The 17,204-nt window shown below is 50.6% G+C and overlaps 1 protein-coding gene across 4 annotated transcripts in view; it reads right to left on the bottom strand.

Annotated features, from left to right (window-relative positions):
* LOC141917738 (mothers against decapentaplegic homolog 7) overlaps positions 1 to 15,589 on the bottom strand; it is a 39,108-nt gene extending 23,519 nt beyond the window's left edge. The window contains exons 1-5 of one of the 4 annotated variants that reach the window (XM_074811153.1): positions 15,438 to 15,589; positions 15,132 to 15,316; positions 14,029 to 14,753; positions 13,443 to 13,496; positions 2,422 to 2,496 (exon numbers count right to left, since the gene is read on the bottom strand). In XM_074811153.1, the coding sequence (XP_074667254.1) occupies positions 2,422 to 2,496; positions 13,443 to 13,496; positions 14,029 to 14,536 (637 nt within the window). In that variant the 5' untranslated portion in view covers positions 14,537 to 14,753; positions 15,132 to 15,316; positions 15,438 to 15,589. The remainder of the gene's footprint in view (positions 1 to 2,421; positions 2,497 to 13,442; positions 13,497 to 14,028; positions 14,754 to 15,131; positions 15,317 to 15,437) is intronic. The other 3 variants (XM_074811155.1, XM_074811154.1, XM_074811156.1) reach the window with 3 other exon arrangements.
* Between the last annotated feature and the right edge of the window lie 1,615 nt (positions 15,590 to 17,204).

Here is a 17,204-nt window from a genome sequence, read left to right as displayed (position 1 = left end):
AGCATCACTACCCATCACTGGTGGCCAAAGCCTACAGTGCTAGGTGGCCACAATGCTATAGAAACCTACCACCACCATCCACCCACGATGTCTTCCACAGCCTCCTGCTCCAGCTTCCAAATCTACCAAAATTGGGGTTTTTTTGCTTTTCTTAAAGCTGTCCTTTCATCAAGGAGCCACAAATCCAGCACGTACAGCCCTGGTCTGGCGGGGATGAAGGATGCTGGATTCTCCACCCAGCATCACTGATCTCCATCTGCCCAAACTTAGATAAGACCAAGCTGAAGAGCTCCCCATGTACCCTGTCAATAACTCATTAAAGCCCTCTTCAAATATACTCTTCTGCTAAATAAAATATAGAGGGGGGGTAGAAAAAAGAAGGAAAAGTGAGCTTTGGAGGATTGCTGCAAAGTGTGTTTATTTTCCTTTCTTGACTGGGTCTCTCCAGTTGGGAATTTTCATCACTGCACTTCTGCGCATGGAAGGGAGATGCCAGTAAACCACAGCAAATTCAGAACAAATGCTCTTTCATGTGGAGGCGTTCATCTTTGTTTTAGGGCTTGGGTAGCTAACTGTATCCCTTCATGAGTCAACTCTCCTATCAGCTCCTCATTAAACTAAATGACTACAATTACATTTGGGAAGGAAAAAAAGAGCGGTTAATGATTATAAAAGGTTCTGTTTCCAGGCTGGGGGGGGTGGGGGGGGTGGTAAACCTTTGATAAAGAAGACCAAAAAATAATCCAATCCAATGAATAATAAAAATAGAATAAAATAAGTTAAAAAAATGCATTTTCAGGGGGGAGCATGCTTTCTTTTGGGGAGGAGACTCTACTAAGGAGCTGGGGCTCCCCTTCCCATGGCCCTTCAGGAGCCACCAGGAACGAGCTGTGTTATTTCCTGTAGCCCAAGCCCCCACCTCCCACCTTCCCTTCAGGAGCAGAGCAGCCAGACGAGATGTTATCAATAGGCTGAACCTTACAGAAAGCCCCCTTTTAAAAGCGAATACTTCCTCTGCTTATTTAATGTGGTATCCTGTGGAATTGAACTCTCTCCTCCCCTCCATAATGAGTGTATTTCAGGAGGAAAAAGAAAAAAAAAAATCTAACAACATCCTTATTGTGTTGGTTTGCTTCTTGGGTTTTTTTTCTTTTTACCGTCTCTTTTTTTTCTTCCCTAAAGCTATAGGCTCCAATAGCAAAAAAATAAAGAAAAACCCAAAAGCCTTCTGCGTAAAAAAAAAAAACCCAAAACACAGCAACAAGTTTCTCTGTTCCCCCTCCATTTGATTAATTCTCATTAGGGCCTTTGAACAAACATATGCTCCCCTCTCAAATAACAGACAGGGTATATATTACACCCAAAGAAAAACAAACAAGGCTCACTTAAAGACATCCACACCAAATGCAGTTCCTGGAGAGAGGCAGGGGCAGATGCACGCACACATGCAGCCGCTGCCGACCTATTTCTGAAATTCCAGTTTCAGGGCGATGAATAAATCATAAATCAGGGAGACATCCCCACAAAGGGAAGCACCTTCAAACATCAGCAAGTACATGCAAATACATGGTTTCAGACACTTTAATCCTGGTAGAGACAGAGCCCAGCCACAGAGTTGGCCGGTCCAGGGTGGGAGATGAGGTGCTGGAGACATCATACATTGGAAAAGGTGTTGGGAGTTGGTCTAGATGACCTTTAAAGGTCCCTTACAACCCAAACTATTCTAGGATTCTATGAAAAGCCCAAGAGGAGTGGGGAAACCACCTTCCGAACCCCCATCCCATAACAGTACCTGGAGGCTGAAGGAGATGGCAAATGGGAAAACAAAGGAAATCACAGAGTATCTCAAGTTGGAAGGAACCCATAAGGATCGAGTCCAATTCCCTCTGCAATGTCCTCTGCAAAAAAAGGGGTCACCTTTCCTCACCGGGCACCATGAGCCTCATGCATTAGATGCAGGATGCTGGTTACCCTACCAGGAGCAAAGCCCAAGCATGGCTCTCGTCCCGGAGACAAAAGTTGCCACCACCAAGTCAAGGAGAGCTTGATGCTGAATCCTTCTGCAATGCATGACCACACCTGCTCCAATAATCCATGCATTCAAATGAATGGGTAGCCAACATCGCTTGGCCTTCCCCAACATGCCTCTTCCTGCCTCGCTCCAAAAATTAATGGAGTGTAAGGCTGGAATTCAAAGGAAATATGGGCTTTTGGGGATGGAGAACCTCAGCTGCGATTTCAACACATCCTCTGCACAAGAGGTACACAGCTGCTACTGAAACAAAACCTAATTCCCCCTTCGAGCACACCTTTCTCAGTGATGCACATTCCCAAAACTCCCCAGCATCATTTCACCTTCTGTTGGGACCCTCCGTCAATGCAACCCACGGCCAAAATCAAAGGCAATAAGAGATTTCTTACCTGAAAGCCCCCCAGGGGCTAAACAATTAGTTCCTCCTGTTTCAGTGGAGGAAGGCACAGAGTCTGGACAATCTGCTGGAGCAGAGGAAAAGAAAAAAAAAAAAACAGTATAAAGGCAGTTCTTCACAGGCTCCCATCATTGCTGCAAGCAGAACACACATTCCAAAGGGTTTAGCAGGAAGCGATTACCAATTGTCCATGCAGAGACAGTAATTCATCAAGAAGCATCCACCCTAACTCATCACCTCAATCAAGGCTGCGCACTGCACTTCATTACCAGCCAACGCTGATTATAGACTGGCAAAAATTACAGACTGGCTGCCACCTCTGGCCAAGTCACTGGGTAATGAGATCAAGGTTGTCGTCGTTTTGATGTAAGCAAGCTCCCAAAAACACTTAAATTGTGGCTTCATGCACCCAATTTAGTCAACATCTGTAACTCACCAAAATGAGAACCGAAAGGGAAATGTCTCATCACCACCCTTTTGTGGCAAATGATCTATGTTTGCCTTCCCCTGCTCAATTTTTGTCACCGCCAGCTGCTGGCAAATCTTACACCCTGCTATCACCTCCTGGGACAGGTGGGCAACTGGATCTACTCCTCCATGCACCACCAAAGGGCAAGGGCAGGCCAAGATCAGCCACCCCATTAGAGGTTTCTCCTGATGCATGGAGGTGTTCGAGCTCAAGGTTTGGACCTTTCCATTCCAAGCCTGCTCCTCCAGGTGACAACAGCCAGAAGCCAACACCAACCCCCTAGTCCTACAGGCAAACTCCACCTTTTCAGTCACTACTATGGGGGAGACAAGCTCAAGAACAAGCCTGAGAAGACTCGTGAAGTTCAGGAAACCTTCTGGTCATCAGCAGGTTCTCAGGGACTTTGGGTTTCATCAAATTTGAGCTCCCTAATGACATAATTTTGCTCACGGCTGTATCTCAAAGCAAGGGCCACCACCAAGAGAGCCAAGATAATTTTCTCCCTACTGATAAAGTTGTTTTTCCAGATTTCATCCCTGAAATCCCAGTGAAAAAGAAATTTCTGACTGTATAACCTCATTTTATCAGAGTGAGTAAAGTAGAAACCCTAACAGGAATATACAGTTTAACAGGATATACTTAATCAAACCAAAAACAATAGGGGAGACAGGAAATGGACTTACTTGTGAAACACTGTATACAATACACTCTCTAAATGCCTTGTTGTGCTTTCTATGCTTTAAAGAAATAAGGTTTTTCTTTTCTTTAACCCTTTCTAGCCCAGACAGAAGATTCCCCCTGCCCTTCCCCTGAGATGGCTTCAACTGCTTGGGCTACAGATGCTTTCTGAATGCAGAGCTGGACCACCCTGCCCTGCGCTGGGCTCTATCTGCCCCGGGTTACAGTTCCCTGATGAGTCCCTGCAGGATAAAGGACATAGTTTGCCTTTTCCATGTCATCTTGCTCTAGGGATCATACATGACCAGGTTCTCTGTTAGCACATCGGACAGGATGGCAGGAGAGAATCCTATCCTGACTTAAAATGCATAACCCTATGTCCTGGTTTAACCAGGATAGGGTTAAGTTTCCCCAGCAGTGGGGGGGAGCTCTAGCCGGGTTATTCAGATACCATGCGGACATCACATCCTGGCGCGTCACATTTTCGTGGCGCGGGAGCGCGGTGCACTCGTGGTTTTGTACATCGTGCTTCTCACTGCTGTATTTGGTAGCTATTTTGCTCTGTTCATTGCTATCACTGTTACTGTTATTGTTGGTTGTGTTGCTATTGCACTGTTGTATTAAACCTTTCCTTATTTCAGTCTTGGGGCTTTGTATTTCACTCCCTTTGTGGGGGAGGGGCAGCGGCCGCGTGGTCTCAGACCCCGGCAGGGGCTAAACCATTACAACTTTGGCGCCCAACATGAGGCTGGAGAAGGCTGAAATAAGGACAAAAGGAGAAGGTGTGTTAGAGCAATCTGTTAGGTGTAATTTTTTTTCTGGTTTTACTTGTATTGTTTGATAAGCGTTTACAATGCTGGCCAATTTGCTTGCGTGGTGGGGCTGGATTAATCCTTATATCCCCTGTGTGTTCCCAGTGCTGGTGTTTGTTCTCGGTGGAAAATGTATCAAGGGACTTGTTTTGCTCTACTGGTTACTGTCTGCTTATAATGGGCTCGTTTCGCTGCTTGTGGGGGTGCACCACTACCTGTTTGCTGCCTGGTCTTTTGTTTGGGGTCTCACCCCCTCTATGGGTGAGCCAGGGGAAGAGATTCTCTCGGTTTTTGAGAGTTTCAGCTATCCCTGGAGCATCCTGGCCACTGTGTTCGCGGCACAATGCTTTCTGAATGTCTGCCAGATCTTGTTTTGGGCCATGCGGTACTTCTCCAACAATAGCACCACCCGGAAACCTGCCCCGGGGGCAGATAGTTATAAATGGCAAGGTGTGTGGGAGAAGATGGGCAAGTGCCTGAGTCAGTGGTCACCCCCAGTGCTTTGGGATCTCACTCCAGAACAAGTGCAGAGTCCTGATAAACTGGTGGAGCATTTGGAAAAGGTGTGCTGCCAATCTGACAAACCCCGGGAGACACAAATCCTTGCGATGTGCTGGGGGCTTGCCCATGCTTACCGTGTCATCTTTAACACTGTTCACTGCCCCCAAGGGGGCGAAAGAGCTGCAGGGTCTGAAAGTGAACTTACTGGTACAGCAGCTGGGCCAGGGGGACAGGCAGTGCCAGTACCAGTCGCCTCCACCAGCACAGCAGCTGAGCCGAAGGGACAAGCAGTGCCAGTATCAGTTGCCCCGATACGGAAAACCAAATATACCAAAAAATCCCCTCGCAGTGCACAGGGTGATAATGAACCAGGCCCATCACGAGAGCAGGAGGAAGAGCTGGAGGTAATCATCTGATCTCTATCCCTCAGTGAGTTGCGAGATATGCGGAAGGATTTCAGACGCCTTCCAGGTGAGCAAATTTGCACCTGGCTGCTCCAGTGCTGGGATAGTGGAGCTGCTGGTTTGGAATTGGAGGGGAGAGAGGCCAAGCAGGTGGGACATTTGGCCAAGCAGGTTGGTATTGACAAGGCAATAGGGAAACAGGCTCAAACCCTCAGCCTTTGGAGGCGACTCCTGCTCGCTGTGAGGGAGAGGTACCCCTACAAGGATGATTCTCTATGTCGGTTAGGCAAGTGGACCGACATGGAGAAAGGCATCCAAAACCTCAGGGAAATGGCTGTGTTTGATATGATCTATGGTGATCTGAATGATGAGCAGTCACCATTGGATCCAGATCTGGTCCCTTGCACACAGCTGATGTGGCGGAAGTTCCTGCAAAGTGGACCAGAGGCACATTCCAAAGCATTAGCAGTAGCGTCCTGGTGGCGAGACACCCAGACTCAGACAGTGGACAAAGTGACTATGCATCTCCGGCACTATGAGGGAAGTCTCCCTTCCTCCCAACATGCCTGGGTTTTAGCCGTAGAGGAACTGTCTCAGAGGCTCCAAAAAATGGAACAGGACATGTCCTATGTTTCACCTGCACGGGCCGATGTCTCAGCCATTAGAAGCAGGCGTTTCCCCACCCAAGAGAAGGGCGGTAGAAGGTACACACCACGGGGCACCCTGTGGTTCTTCCTCCGCGACAATGGGGAGAACATGAGAAGGTGGCATGGGCAGCCCACTTCCGCCCTAGCTGCACGAGTACAGCAGCTGAAAGGGAAGACCACCATGAAAGGGGAGTCTTCCAAGAGAGATGCAGCTCCAGTGTCTAGTCAGAAATCCCCCAGACAGAATAGAATGGCCAGCAGTATGCTTGACCCTCTTGAGGGGACCAGTAAGTCATTCCTGCAGGAGTCACTCTTAGATCAAGTGAGTGATGGTGAGCAGGATTAGAGGGGCCCTGCCTCCAGCCAGGTGGAGGAAAGGGATAATCGGATTTACTGGAAGGTGTGGATCCGATGACCTGGCACATCAGAACCACAAGAATACAAGGCCTTGGTAGACACTGGCGCACAGTGCACTCTGATGCCATCAAGCCACAGTGGGGTTGAATCCATCTGCATCTCCGGAGTGACAGGGGGGTCCCAACAGCTGACCCTATTAGAGGCTGAAGTGAGCTTAACTGGGAAGGACTGGCATAAGCACCCCATTGTGACTGGCCCAGAGGCCCCGTGCATCCTAGGTATAGACTATCTCAGGAGAGGGTACTTTAAAGACCCAAAAGGGTACCGGTGGGCCTTTGGTATAGCTGCCCTGGAGGAGGTTGAGCAATTGTCCACTTTACCCGGCCTCTCAGAGGACCCCTCGGTGGTGGGGTTGCTTAAGGTTGAAGAGCAGCGAGTGCCAATTGCTACCAAGACGGTGCACCGGCGGCAGTACCGTACTAACCGAGATTCCCTGGTCCCCATCCATCAGCTGATCCGTCGACTAGAAAGCCAGAAGGTGATCAGCAAGACTCACTCACCTTTCAACAGCCCTATATGGCCAGTGAGAAAACCTAATGGCGAATGGAGACTGACCGTGGACTACCGTGGCCTGAATGAAGTTACGCCAGCGATGAGTGCTGCAGTGCCGGACATGCTAGAGCTCCAGTATGAGCTGGAGTCGAAGGCAGCCAAGTGGTACGCCACAATTGACATCGCTAACGCGTTCTTCTCCATCCCAATAGCACCAGAGTGCAGGCCACAGTTTGCGTTCACTTGGAGGGGTATCCAGTACACCTGGAATCGATTGCCCCAGGGGTGGAAACACAGCTCCACCATTTGCCATAGACTGGTCCATACTGCACTGGAGAAAGGTGGGGCTCCAGAACACCTGCAGTTCATTGATGATATCATTGTATGGGGGGACACAGCTGAGGAAGTCTTTGAGAAAGGAAAGAAGGTAATTGAAAAACTCCTGAAGGCTGGTTTTGCCATCAAGCGACAGAAGGTTAAGGGGCCTGGAAGGGAGATTCAGTTCCTAGGAATAAAATGGCAAGATGGGCGTCGCCACATCCCAATGGAGGTGATAAACAAGATAACAGCCATGGCCCCACCAACCACCAAAAAGGAGACTCAGTCTTTCCTGGGCGCTGTGGGGTTCTGGAGGATGCACATCCCAAACTACAGCCTGATTGTGAGCCCTCTCTACCACGTAACCCGCAAGAAGAACGATTTTGAATGGGGCCCTGAGCAACAACAAGCTTTTGAACAAATTAAGCAGGAGATTACGCAGGCAGTGGCTCTCGGGCCAGTCCGGACAGGGCAGGAGATTAAGAACGTGCTCTACACCGCAGCCGGGGAGAATGGCCCTTCCTGGAGCCTTTGGCAGAGAGCAGATGGGGAATCCCGAGGCCGACCTCTAGGCTTTTGGAGCCGGGGATACAAAGGCTCTGAAGCTAACTATACCCTGACTGAGAAGGAGATACTGGCAGCGTACGAAGGAGTTCGAGCTGCCTCAGAAGTGGTCGGCACTGAGACACAGCTCCTCCTGGCACCTCGACTGCCGGTGCTGGGATGGATGTTCAAAGGAAAGGCTCCCTCCACACATCATGCAACAGATGCCATGTGGAGTAAATGGGTTGCGTTGATAACACAACGGGCTCGAATAGGGAACCGCGACCCCCCAGGATTAGTGGAAATGATCATGAACTGGCCAGAGAGCAAGGATGCTGGGATGTCACCAGAACAAGAGGTGAAACGTGCTGAGGAGGCCCCACCATATAACGAGCTGCCAGAGGAAGAGAGACGATATGCCCTGTTCAGTGATGGGTCTTGTCGCATTGTGGGAAAACATCGACGATGGAAGGCTGCAGTGTGGAATCCCACACGAGAAACCACTGAAGCTGTTGAGGGACAAGGTGAATCGAGCCAGTTCGCAGAGGTGAAAGCCATCCAATTGGCTTTGGAGATTGCTGAGCGAGAAAAGTGGCCGAGGCTCTATCTCTACACTGACTCGTGGGTGATGGCAAGTGCCCTGTGGATGTGGTTGCAGCAATGGAAACAGAACAACTGGCAACGCAAGGGCAAACGCATCTGGGCCGCTGAAGTATGGCAGGACATTGCAGCCCGGGTGGAGAACCTCGTTGTGAAGGTGCGCCACGTGGACGCCCATATACCCACGAGTCGGGCCACTGATGAACATCAACATAACCAGCAGGCGGACCAGGCTGCTAAGATTGAGGTGGCTCAGGTGGACTTGGACTGGCAGCGTAAAGGTGAACTGTTCATAGCCCGGTGGGCCCATGAGACCTCGGGCCACCAAGGCAGAGATGCAACATACAGGTGGGCTCGAGATCGAGGGGTGGACCTCACCATTGACACCATCGCAGAGATCATCCATGGATGTGAGATATGTGCTGCAATCAAACAAGCCAAACGGGTGAGGCCCCAGCGGAATGAAGATCGATGGATGAAATATAAATATGGAGAGGCCTGGCAGATCGACTACATCACACTGCCACAGACCCGCCGAGGCAAGCGCCACGTGCTCACAATGGTGGAAGCAACCACTGGGTGGCTCGAAACTTATCCAGTGTCCCACGCCACCGCCCGAAATACCATCCTGGGCCTTGAAGAGCGAGTCCTGTGGCGACACGGCACCCCAGAGAGGATTGAGTCGGACAACGGGACTCACTTCCGAAATAACCTCATAGATGCCTGGGCAGAAGAACACGGCATCGAGTGGGTCTACCACATCCCCTACCACGCACCAGCCTCTGGGAAGATCGAGCGCTACAATGGACTGTTAAAAACTACATTGAGAGCAATGGGGGGTGGAACCTTCAAACACTGGGACACACATCTGACAAAGGCCACTTGGTTAGTGAACACAAGAGGATCTGCCAATCGAGCTGGCCCGGCTCAGTCAAAACTTCCACGTGTTGTAGACGGGGATAAAGTCCCTGTGGTGCGCATGAGGGACCTGCTGGGGAAAATGGTCTGGGTTAGTCCTGCGCCGGGCAAAGGCAAACCCCTCCACGGGATTGTTTTTGCTCAAGGACCTGGGTGCACCTGGTGGGTGATGCAGAAGGATGGAGAGGTCCGATGTGTGCCACAAGGGGACTTGATTGTGGGTGAAAACACACCGTGAGTTATACTGTGCTTTTGTTAATTTTTCTTTGTTAATGCTAATTGCTAAGTGGCAGCTGGATGTGACGCACATGGTATAGAATAAAGGGGTGGATTATGTCCTGGTTTAACCAGGATAGGGTTAAGTTTCCCCAGCAGTGGGGGGGGAGCTCTAGCCGGGTTATTCAGATACCATGCCGACGTCACATCCTGGCAGGTCACATTTTTTCCTGGCGCGGAGCGCGGTGCACTCGTGGTTTTGTATATCGTGCTTCAAACTGCTGTATTTGGTAGCTATTTTGCTCTGTTCATTGCTATCACTATTACTGTTATTGTTATTGCTGTTGTTTGTTGTGTTGCTATTGCACTGTTGTATTAAACCTTTCCTTATTTCAGTCTTGGGGCTTTGTATTTCACTCCCTTTGTGGGGGAGGGGCAGCGGCCGCGTGGTCTCAGACCCCGGCAGGGGCTAAACCACCACACCCTAGCAATGGGGTGATGTGCTTTCATGACTTCTTTACAGCTGTCAGCTCCCTTCCCATGTCCCATCATCCAACAGCCAGTTCCCTTCATCAATTAATTACCCTCTGAAGACTCTTTAGAGGACACAGAGCTGATGCACCTTCACTCTAGACCAAGCATGATGGTCAGGTGTGGGATAGGCCCAAAGGCAGGACCCTCCTAGGCAGTCTGCCCTACACATGGCTGGTTTCATCCTCGCACTCTTCCTATCACCCACAGATCTGCCAAGGGCTCTCGCTAGTAGGGGGTACTTGGGCTTGTTTTATTTTCAGCACCAGAGAGGTCATAGGATCAGAGGTAGGATCAAGCCAACTCATGTAAATCTCCTCCCAAAACTGCCTTCCCGCAATATAAAACCATCATGGAGACACACAATTATTCCTGGTGGCCACCAGCTGAACAGTTCCTGAAAGCTGCCAAACTAGCAATGCCCCTGAAAATCCACACCACAGGAGGGCATTTGGTTCTGCAGTGACATCTCAGTGGGTTTCCTGCACTCGCATACTCCAGCACCACCATGGACACAGCCACCTGCAGCCCCTTGCCCCACTTAACGATGGGTTAAAATATCTGCTTGAATAATTTGAGGGCACCACTATCCATCTCGCTTCCAACACAGCCACAAGTGGCAGCTTCTGCAGGGACATCGGGGATGCTGAGCTCCCACACACCTCCAGGATTGCAAGATGAGCAACTGTCCCTCATAAGGAAGAGGGAAAGCCCTCTCCTTGAAGAACAAGCAAGCCAGCCTGGACCTACAGCCTTCCTGCAGGTAACACAGCTGTCAAGAGCAGATCTTTCCACTCTACGGCCAGTATATGAACACCAGATCTATCTTATCAACACACAGACTGATGTGACATTTCACTGCCTGCAGCAGACCCCCCAGCTCCATGTCCATCCCTGCATTCCTCCAGTCAGCAACACAGCCTGTCCCAACCTCCATCATCTCCAAAAAAAAAATGGAATCCCCATCATAATGGTTTTAAACTAAAAGAGGGGAGATTCAGACTAGATAGAAGGAAGACATTTTTTTACAATGAGGGTGGTGAAACACTGGCACAGGTTGCTCAGAGAGGTGGTAGATGCCCCATCCCTGGATACATTCAAGGTCAGGTTGGACGGGGCTCTGAGCAACCTGATCTAGTTGAAGATGTCCCTGCTCATGGCAGGGGGGTTGGACTAGATGACCTTTAAAGGTCCCTTCCAACCCAAACCATTCTGTGATTCTATGATCACAGGCACTGGCAACTGCTGCCAGAGCCCATGCTGGTCCAGGTATTCCTGTCTGTCTGTCCATATGAAGCACTTACAAGATGTAGTACTAAATGCTTAAATATTTTTATTGACCACTATCGCACTTGATGGCAAAGCAGAAGTTTCCTGCTGGATGCACATTCCCAACTCCATTGGCAGATGCAGTTGCCCAAGTCTAAATGGAGGGACTGTTCCCACCCAAGGTCCCAGGGGAGAAGACAGTTCACGTGCATCAGCCAGGTAAAAGGCTTCACACCTTCCCATAGTCATCTCTGTCCCTCTTCCATCTAGCCAGCCCATGGTGAGCAATCCTCAACATCCAGCTGGGAAACTGCTGCAGGAGATAGCACCGATGCTGGGACAGGAAACCCTTGATCCCTCTGCAGAAGAAATGCCAAGAAACCCTGAGCTTGCAAAACCCACCTGCAACAACAGACTTCCAGGTGCCTGTCATGGCCCCGTTAGTCAGAGTTCAGCTGCCAAATGGATTTTTCTTTTAAAAAGGAAAAAGGGAGGACTTTTTGGTGAGTAACCTAGTTGTTTCTGCATTTCCGATGGGCAGCATTAATCACTTCCTATTGGCCAATAAGAATAACTTTTCCTTTCGAAACGGCACATTCATGTTCTGCAGCTTTTCTGTTTACACAAATTTTGCTACCTTATGTCAACACTTGCTAATGAATAAATATATCACTCAGGTAACTGAAAATGAGGTCCTAGCAGAGGCAGATTGAATGTTTAAACCCTGCTAATAGATTTATCCTAACATTTTTACAGGAAACCCAAAGCAAGCTTTAACCCTTCTCTCCTACAGCTCTGAACCCCTTTGAACCCCATAGTTGGGTAGAAAGACAATAAAGGCAGAAATATAAACTGTTGGGGGAGCATTCCCCAGCAGGGACGCAGTCAAAATAATGCCAATCTCACTCAAACCCACAAAACTTCACCACCCAGCAGACCCTCAGACTCTTATTACGGAACAACCCTTCTGCATCCCAGCACATGCTCGGGATGTTGAACCTACTCCCAATATCCATCTTTCATTCATGAGCCTTTATCTCCTGTTTTTTTTCATGTGGATGCAAAATATTTCATGCTTTGCAACCCAATTGTTTGTTAAACAGCTTTGCTTATTTCCACAAGGCATAAAAAGACTTAGTAGCCTTTCTTAGAGTTTGCAGAGGGGAAAAACAACAGTCCAGCCTCCAAGGGAGTAGTGGGCAAGATGGAACCCCACAATGGTACCCCATGCATCCAAAGCAAGTTTGAGGTTTCTTTTAGTCCCAAAAAATTTAAGTGCAGCAAGTTTACAGAAACTACTCCTTTGGCCAAAAAAAAAAAAAAAAAAAAAAAGGCCTGATATTGGTCTTCAGAAATACATCAATCTTTGCCTCCCTGCACCACTGTGCCCCTCCTGCCTGCTGTGACCAAGGGGTGCGACCACAGAGACCACTGTGCTGCAGCCAACCCACTAATCCTCAGGGAGCCAGGAGCTTCTCCTCCCTGAGCACCCCCCGTTTCCGATTCTCCCCACCTCTCCTTCTTCCAGCCCAATTTATCTCACACCCGGTGAGCTTGCTGCCAACCAAGAGTTTATGCAGACAACCGCAAAAGAGCTGATGCCAGCCTCAAATGGGCTTCTCCCCTGGCACCCTGACATTCAATTACAAGCAACAGGCATGCAGAGTGGTGTTCAAAAAAAAAAAAGGGGGGGGGGGGAACTTAACTTTTCAACTCCCTTTCTTAATTTTTTCAACCTGACAAGGCAGGATTAGGCCCCTTTAAGACACAGAAAGTTTTCTATCAACTCCATTTATCAAGGCTCATTGGGATTCCCAGCCATCAGGGAGATGCTAGCCAGAACTGTGCTGCATCCCAACCTAAATCCCTACAAATTCACCCAGGGGTGCGGGAGCACTGCCATTTACAACCGGAGCCCATAGTTTTCCTGGTTTTCCAAGTGACTCGAGTAGCAAAGGCCTGTGCTGCATTGCAATCCCTCCTAAAGTTTCCTGCCAGAGTTTTAAAATCTTACTTTGTGCAGGGGGTGTCTTAAATTATATGTTAAATCTTCCAGGAGCATCAGAAGGCACAGAAGCATGCAAGCAGCCCACAAATGAAATGCGTCACGGCATGAGAAAAGGCAGGAGACGTTTCCCCTGAGAGAGGGGATGCTTTCCCTTTTTTATCTGCAGCCTGCATTGAAAAAGTCCACTTACCAGTTGGTTTGAGAAAATCCATTGGATATCTGGAGTAGGGTGGAGGGGGAGACTCTGGAATTAGAAAAGTACAGAGAAAATAAAGGCAGAGCCATGAGAAAGGAAAAAAAAAAAAAAGAAAAGATAGGAACTTATGATAACAGTGGCATTCTTTTAGCAAAACTGTTTGTCTTAGCTGGGGGGTTGAGGCAGGGCAGCGAGGCGGTGATTGCCTTGATATTTAGCTGTCAGATAAACAAAATGGGCCGTCTGGCGCCAGTCTCCCTGCTATCCGACGCTCGAGCTGTCTGATCTGGGCCTCCTTGGCTCGGCGGAACCACGGCAGCGCCGGGGCCGACTGGCCCCTAATCCCCCGACACCGCGCGGGGACGGCGGGGAGGCAGCGCCGGGGGCCTGGGGTGGGGGCAAAAGGGATCTCGCCCCCTCCCCTAAATTAAAAAAAAAAAAAAAAACAAAAAAAACCACACATAAAACACGGCAATGGAAAGTTTTTTTGGTGGTGGTGATGGTTTTGCCTCTGAAAAATAAAAGTTCAGTGGGAGGGAGCCGAGCGGGGATGCATCCCCTCCATCCCGTCCTCGCCTACCTAGCTCGCAGAGCCGGCTGAGGTGGTGCGGATTGCAGCAGACGAGCTCGGGGTGAGCTTTGCCGTAGGATTCACAGCAACATAACCGCTTCACTTCGGCGGAGTGGCGGAGGTCGGGCCAGCGGAACACCTTGCAGAGCAGCACCGGCAGCGGGTACCAGTGCTGGCCCAACCGGGAGTCGGCCTTGGCGGGCAGCAGCAGGCAAGGGGTCCGCGCCCCGCCACGGGACTCCACGGCGTGCAGCAACCCCTCCAGCTGCCGCTCCTTCAATCGCTTCAGCACAGCGTGGGTCAGTGCCTTCAGTTCGGCCTCCGCGCCCGTGGACGCCCGGCAGCCGCGGCCCGCCTTGCCGGGGCAGCACCCGCGCCCCCCGCTGCAGACATGCGCCCGGGCCTCAGCCGCCGCCGCCGCGCCGGGTTCGCCCGCCGCCACCGCCTCCTCCTCGCCGCCAGGCGCACGGCTCCGCCAAAGCCGCCGAACAAGCACCGAGCGTTTGGTCCTGAACATGCGGGACGAGAGGAGGGGCCCCCGGCTACAAAACGGGCATGTCGTCCGCCGCGCATGAAGGGGCCGGGAGCCAAGACACGGCGGCGGGCAGCGGAGGACAGCGGGCAGCAGCCGGCAGCGGGGCCGAGGCGGACTGTGGCATACGCCAGTCTCCGCGCTGGGGCCGCGGGTCCCGCCGCCTCCCGCGGGGGGCTGCGCCGGCCCGCGCCTCTGTCCGCTGCGGAAAAAAAAAATAAATAAATGGAGAGGGAAAAAAAAGGGAGGGGGGAGCCGCTGCTCGCTGTGGCTTTGCACAAAAAAAGAAAAGAAAAATAAAAAAGCCCGTCTAGAGTCTGCGGCGCATCGCGCTGGGGGAGGCTGGCTGAGGGTGCCGACGCCGCGCCGCCCTGCGCGGCTGGAGCCGCAGGGGATCCTCAGCCTCCGGGGGGCCGCAGCTCCCATCAACCCACCAGTGCTAGGGAAGGGGGGGGGGGGGGGGGGGGGGGGGGAAGAGAGCCGGGATTGAGGCGAGGCAGAGTAGAATCAAAAAAATAAAAAAGCAAGCCAAAATGACATCTATTAAAAGAAAAAAAAAATAAAACCCCAAAACACCAACCCTAAGATTTGGACGTCGGAATCGGTTTAAGCATGTCACAAAAGAGAAGAACAAGCGCATCCAGTGTTGTATCCCTTTTTAAAACCCAGGTCGTCCTGATGCGGGGGTCTGGATTTGTGGGTTTTTTTTTTCTCCCTCTTCCGAAAGGCTTTAATCCACACACACACGGAGTCTTGACCCAGCTGCTACGAAAAGAAAGAAAAAAAAAAAAAAAAAGTGGGGCTGTGTTCCCTCCTTTCCTAGAATTGTGCTGCCGGCAGGGGAGAGCCAGGCTGCCCGCTCCGCGCCGCTCCCAGCGGTGCTTACATGAGTGTGAGGGCAGCCCGCGGCGACCCTCTCCGTGCTGCCGGCACGTCTGGCTCGCTGCTTTTTTATTTGGCTTTTTTTCCTCCTCTCTCCTCCTGCCTGCCTGCCTCTCTCCTCCTCCTCCTCCTTTCTTGGGTTGGTTGTTCGGTTTATTTTTCCTTTTTTTTTTTTTTTTCCCTTCCCTTCGCTGCAATGAGCCACCCTCTCCACACCAGCACCTCCGTCTTTCCCTTGCTGTGGGGGAGCCCCGGCGGCGGCGCGCTCAGCCGCGCGCGCGCGCGCCCGCCCGTCCACCCCCCGGCAGCAGCTCGCAGTGCGCAGCGGCGTGGCCCCGGCCCCATCACGTGGGCGTCTAGACACTGTGTCGCTCCGAGAAAAAAAAAAAAAAAAAGTATAATATTTATCTCAAACCGCCTTGCGCAAGCAGCGGCTCTGGTTGCTGAAAGGTTGTGGGTCCTCCCCCCTGCCCCGCCTCCGCGGGGATGTACCGGTAGCACTCCTGCCCCGAGAAGGGGGGTGCTACGTGGGTGCGGGGAGCGGCTAGTTCCCCCCAAGCACCGCCCCTAGACACCCCATGGGGGCAAAGTGTGGGGGAGCCCCCGGAGCCCGGTTGAGCCGGAGAAGCTGTAGCCTGCTGTAAATACTGAAGTATTAAACCCGATCCAGCCATAAAAATTAAAAAAACCCCCCGCATATATATGATTCTGGGCGTTGAAAGAGGCATGGCACAAAAAGTAATAATGCTAATAATACTTTGCACTTTTACAGCACCTGTCACCAAAGGAAAGTATTTCATAAAGGGTAAGTATACTCCAATCCTCAGAAAAATGAGAAGCAGAAATAATTACTGCATAGCACTATGACTATGCCTGTGACAGGTACTACTAGTCATAATAATTTCTGGCATCCAGGGTACTCCACAGATCCCCCTATTTGCATTCTGCCAGCAAGATCCTGCAGAAGATGGGGAAACTGAGCCACCACGATGCTGTGTGGCTCGTACAGGGGAGCTGGGAAGCCCAGCTTAGATTTCCTAGTGCCAGGCTTTGCAGGGCAGGAGAAGTCCCCAAGGGTCCCCATCCCTCACACACTCCCACGGATGAGTAGCTCCTTTTTCATATAATCAGTGCGGACAGATAAGTTGCTTAAGGTCACTCGGTAAGTCACTTATTGCATTGAAAGTAGAAGCCAAGACTTAAATCATGGCTGCTACAAACAAATCCAATTCTAAAACAATTGCACCCAACTAAACACGACACTGGCCATAAAACACAGGGGAGACAAAACTAATGTGCCACGCAGGCAGGGTATTCCTGGGGTTGTCTGTCCTGGCTGCTTGCCTTTGGTGCAGGCAGGAGTGCAGGGATAATTTTAGAGCTCAGTCTTGCAAATATTCACATGAGCAGGCTGGGGAGACTCCTAAACAGGCCTGGAATTGCTCACAGTATTTTCAGAATCTGGGTCTAAATTAGTTAGAAAGGGGCTAAATTTTGGGGCAGCCTTATTAAATGTTTATGAGATTATACTGGCCCAGGTCCGAAATCTGCTTTGTGATAAATAGCATGAAAAAATTGAGGAGGGGAAGAACAGTTGCTGGCATCTAAAAAAAAAAAAATTAGGTAGGTTTGTTATTAAACTGGAGTCCGAGGGAGGGGATGGACTCCTCGCTTCACCTCCAAATAATTAACGGCACAAGTATAAGTTGCCTATTAAATGGCCCATCAAATTCTGCAGCTGCTGATGCTACAGCTGAGGCTGTTTCAGGGG

This window comes from Strix aluco, chromosome W, assembly GCF_031877795.1.
Source record: "Strix aluco isolate bStrAlu1 chromosome W, bStrAlu1.hap1, whole genome shotgun sequence".
Classification (NCBI taxonomy): domain Eukaryota; kingdom Metazoa; phylum Chordata; class Aves; order Strigiformes; family Strigidae; genus Strix; species Strix aluco.
This window is presented reverse-complemented; position numbering and strand designations above follow the sequence as displayed.